The 3,054-nt window shown below is 46.0% G+C and overlaps 1 protein-coding gene across 1 annotated transcript; it reads right to left on the reverse strand.

Moving 5' to 3' along the window:
* Window positions 1-215: 215 nt before the first annotated feature.
* Window positions 216-2,533, reverse strand: MAGEE2 (MAGE family member E2). The gene has a single exon (XM_070785443.1). It carries the CDS (start codon window positions 2,319-2,321, stop codon window positions 750-752), a length of 1,572 nt encoding a protein of 523 aa, XP_070641544.1. The 5' UTR covers window positions 2,322-2,533; the 3' UTR covers window positions 216-749.
* Between the last annotated feature and the right edge of the window lie 521 nt (window positions 2,534-3,054).

The following is a 3,054-nucleotide window of genomic DNA, read 5'->3' on the forward strand; positions in this document are numbered from 1 at the left end:
ACTCCTGCAAACTCTCATAGATCTCTGAGCTTACCCCTATTATACCACTTGCCACAACAATAATATAATTGTTGGTTTACTTTCACAGACCCTCCCCCTTAAGCCCTGAGGCTCAACTGGCTCTTCCTCACCCTTATATTTCCAGCATGAAGCACTGTGCTTACAGCATGGCAGATATTTAATAAATGTTTGTGGAATAAAATAGTACTTAAGCATGGAGACTAATTCATTAAACTTTTATTTTTCACTACACTCTGGAACCACAAAGCAAATACAGGTAAATGCCAGTAATTAAAAAAAAAAAAACAGTAGACACGATGGGAGAACATCAACAGACCAATGATTTTGTGTTTTTCTTGTGTGTATATTATCACTGTTGTTACTTAACTCCTGTATGAGACCATTTCATTGATTATTTCAAATGGTTAAAGAAAAGCTATACATTTTCTTCCACATCATAGAAAGATGTAAATATTACCAATATATTTTATGCAGCCATATGAACTTTTATAATGAAACAAGACAGAAATGACAAATGAGCAATTCTATTTTTAAACACTGATCATGAATCTAATTCAGGGTATATTAAAAGGAAGAAAATACTATTAGAAATGGAACACAAATAGCAAGCACAATGTGTACTTTTCACCCCAACCCTGCCCAATTTCTGATTTGGGGCCCCAATACCCATTTCCCCAGGCCCCTTTAATTGATGCCACCTAACTGAAGTGACACACTTCCCTCAGACTTCACATGGGGCCAAAGAAGAACATGGCAGTTGCCTCAGATCTGGCTCTGGCCTCCTCATCTTCAACAGCCTCCCTATATTGCTCTGGCCAGTCCTGTGGTTGCTTTCTGTAGAGCCTGGCCATGTACTCCAGGGCTTTCATTTTGGTGGTTTCAAGGTGAGCTCGAGGACCCCATAGAAGCTCATATTCAACTGGATTAGAATAGGAGAGTGGCCTGCATTCCAAGTAGCGCTGTCTCATAAGTTTGCAGGTGATGGCATGCTTTCTCCCTACATCCACACCAAATCTCCGAAGCAAATTCCAGACATTGGCCTCTTTGACACGGTTGCCCATCAAGAAGATCAAACCCAGGATTGGCATCACATATTCTTGAGTGGGTCTCCCCAGGCTCTCTAGCATCATTTGCTCTTCTTCTGATTCTGGTTGCTGGACAAGGAGGTAAATGTGCTCACTGGTATCAACCTCAATCAGAGAGAACCCATAGAACAGATCAAGTATTAGAGTAGCTCGACTGAGGATATTTGGAAACACATCCTCAAATTCTTTGCCAGTGTGAGCCAATAGCTCATCCTGATGTATAGGTAACAACTCCTCTGTGACATTAATGGCCAACTGGACCAAATCATTTGCCTTATCATTCATAGTGTCTTCTGACCAGAACTCTAAGCCAGCAGCCTGGCTTCTTTCTTTGGCCTTGTCAGCTTCTAGGGCCTTATTATATTCTTCTGGCCAGCTCCAGGGTTCTTCATCATGGGCCTCTGCCACAAACTTCAGGGCTTCCATCTTTGTGATTTCTTTGTGGGCTCTAGAACCCCACAAGAACTCAAATTCAAGGGGATTAGTGCCATACACTGGCCAGTACTCCAAGAATCGCATACGCACAAAGTCAGTAGTTAGGAGGTTCCTTGTGTTCCCAAAGGGGATGTTGATCCTCTGGGGTTCACCTAACACATCAGCCTTTAGCAACAGATCCCAAATGGAAGTCTCTCTTGCTCGGTTACCATTTAGGAGAATGTGACCTAGGACCAAGGCCAGGAGACCTGCCTTTGGCATGTCCAGGGATTCTGCTATCCAATCATTGGTCTGGAGACCCCGTTTGCTGATTAGGTTGTAGGTGTCAGCTTGGGGATCAAGAACTCTCAGATTCAACCCAAAGACCCGATCCAGATGGGCTGAGGCTCGTCTGAGGATCTCAGGGAACTGATCTGAGTATTCTCTGAGGAACTCCAGCATCTCTGTCTGCTGAATAGACCCCTCGATTTGGCTTTTCATGCGCATGAAATTCACCAAAGCAATCGACCTGTCTTCTAGAGGATCGTGCACCCTGAGCGCCCCCAAACGTCGGGACTGCTCATCAATCAGCACATCGAGGTCTTTTGGGTCCTGCGCAGCCTGGGAAGCGCTGGCAACCTGAGGGTCGACCGGCGCCTGAGGGCCCTGGGGGGCATCAGGAACTATCATGGAAGCGGGGAGCCCAGAGGCATCAGTAGCCTGCATCTCACCATGGAAGTCGCTGTAATCTGCAGTGGTCTCTGCGCTGCGGTGACACGCATTCTTGCTTACCAGAGACATGGTTCCAGGAGACAGGAACGGGGAGGTCTGCGATCCGTCAGAGAGAGGATGGTAGGTGTGTTGGCGCCTCAGCACAAAGCCAAAGCCAGAGGCCCGGGAGCTGGGCGGGTCAGAAGTGACAGCTGGTGAGAGAAGCTATCTTCCTACACAAACATCAGCCAGCAATGACCGCAAACCTCACAGAGCTAGGGTTTGCCGCAGCCTACGCAGGCGCAGTTGGGTTCTGCGACGTGGTGGCCACGCCCCACTCTAAGTCCTCCTCACCCGCCCCCTACTTCTGCCTGGCCCAAGCTGCTGTTGGAGTGGTTCCTGCTACAGTCAAACTTGTTAGAGAGAATTCATGAAAGGCGGTAATAAACAGAGGTAAAGCAAAAGGGTAAGGGATGGGGGATGTTCAATGAAGCACCACAAAGTTTTTCTGTGAGGTGTAAAGCTAATAGGCAATAGAGGATTTGGAGGGGAGGATACTGAAGATGAGAATTATTTCACAGATTCATTAATTCATCCACTCATTCAGCATATATTTCTTGAGTATGTGTCACATGCTAGGCACAGTACTGGGTACTAGGGGTACACCAGAGTACAAACGTAATGATTATCCCTTTCTGTGTAGAGCTTACATTCTGGAGTAGGATCAAACAATGGTAATAATAGTGGAGCACTTTTGTGCCAGACACTATTTCTGGTGTTTTCACTTATCTCACTGAATCACTTAATCTTAACTATGAGGTAG

This window comes from Bos indicus, chromosome X (assembly GCF_029378745.1).
Source record: "Bos indicus isolate NIAB-ARS_2022 breed Sahiwal x Tharparkar chromosome X, NIAB-ARS_B.indTharparkar_mat_pri_1.0, whole genome shotgun sequence".
In the NCBI taxonomy this organism is placed as follows: Eukaryota; Metazoa; Chordata; class Mammalia; order Artiodactyla; family Bovidae; genus Bos; species Bos indicus.

Coding starts and splice junctions, on each gene's coding strand:
- MAGEE2 (XM_070785443.1), bottom strand. CDS start 2,321: ATGTCTCTGGTAAGCAAGAATGCGTGTCACCGCAGCGCAGAGACCACT.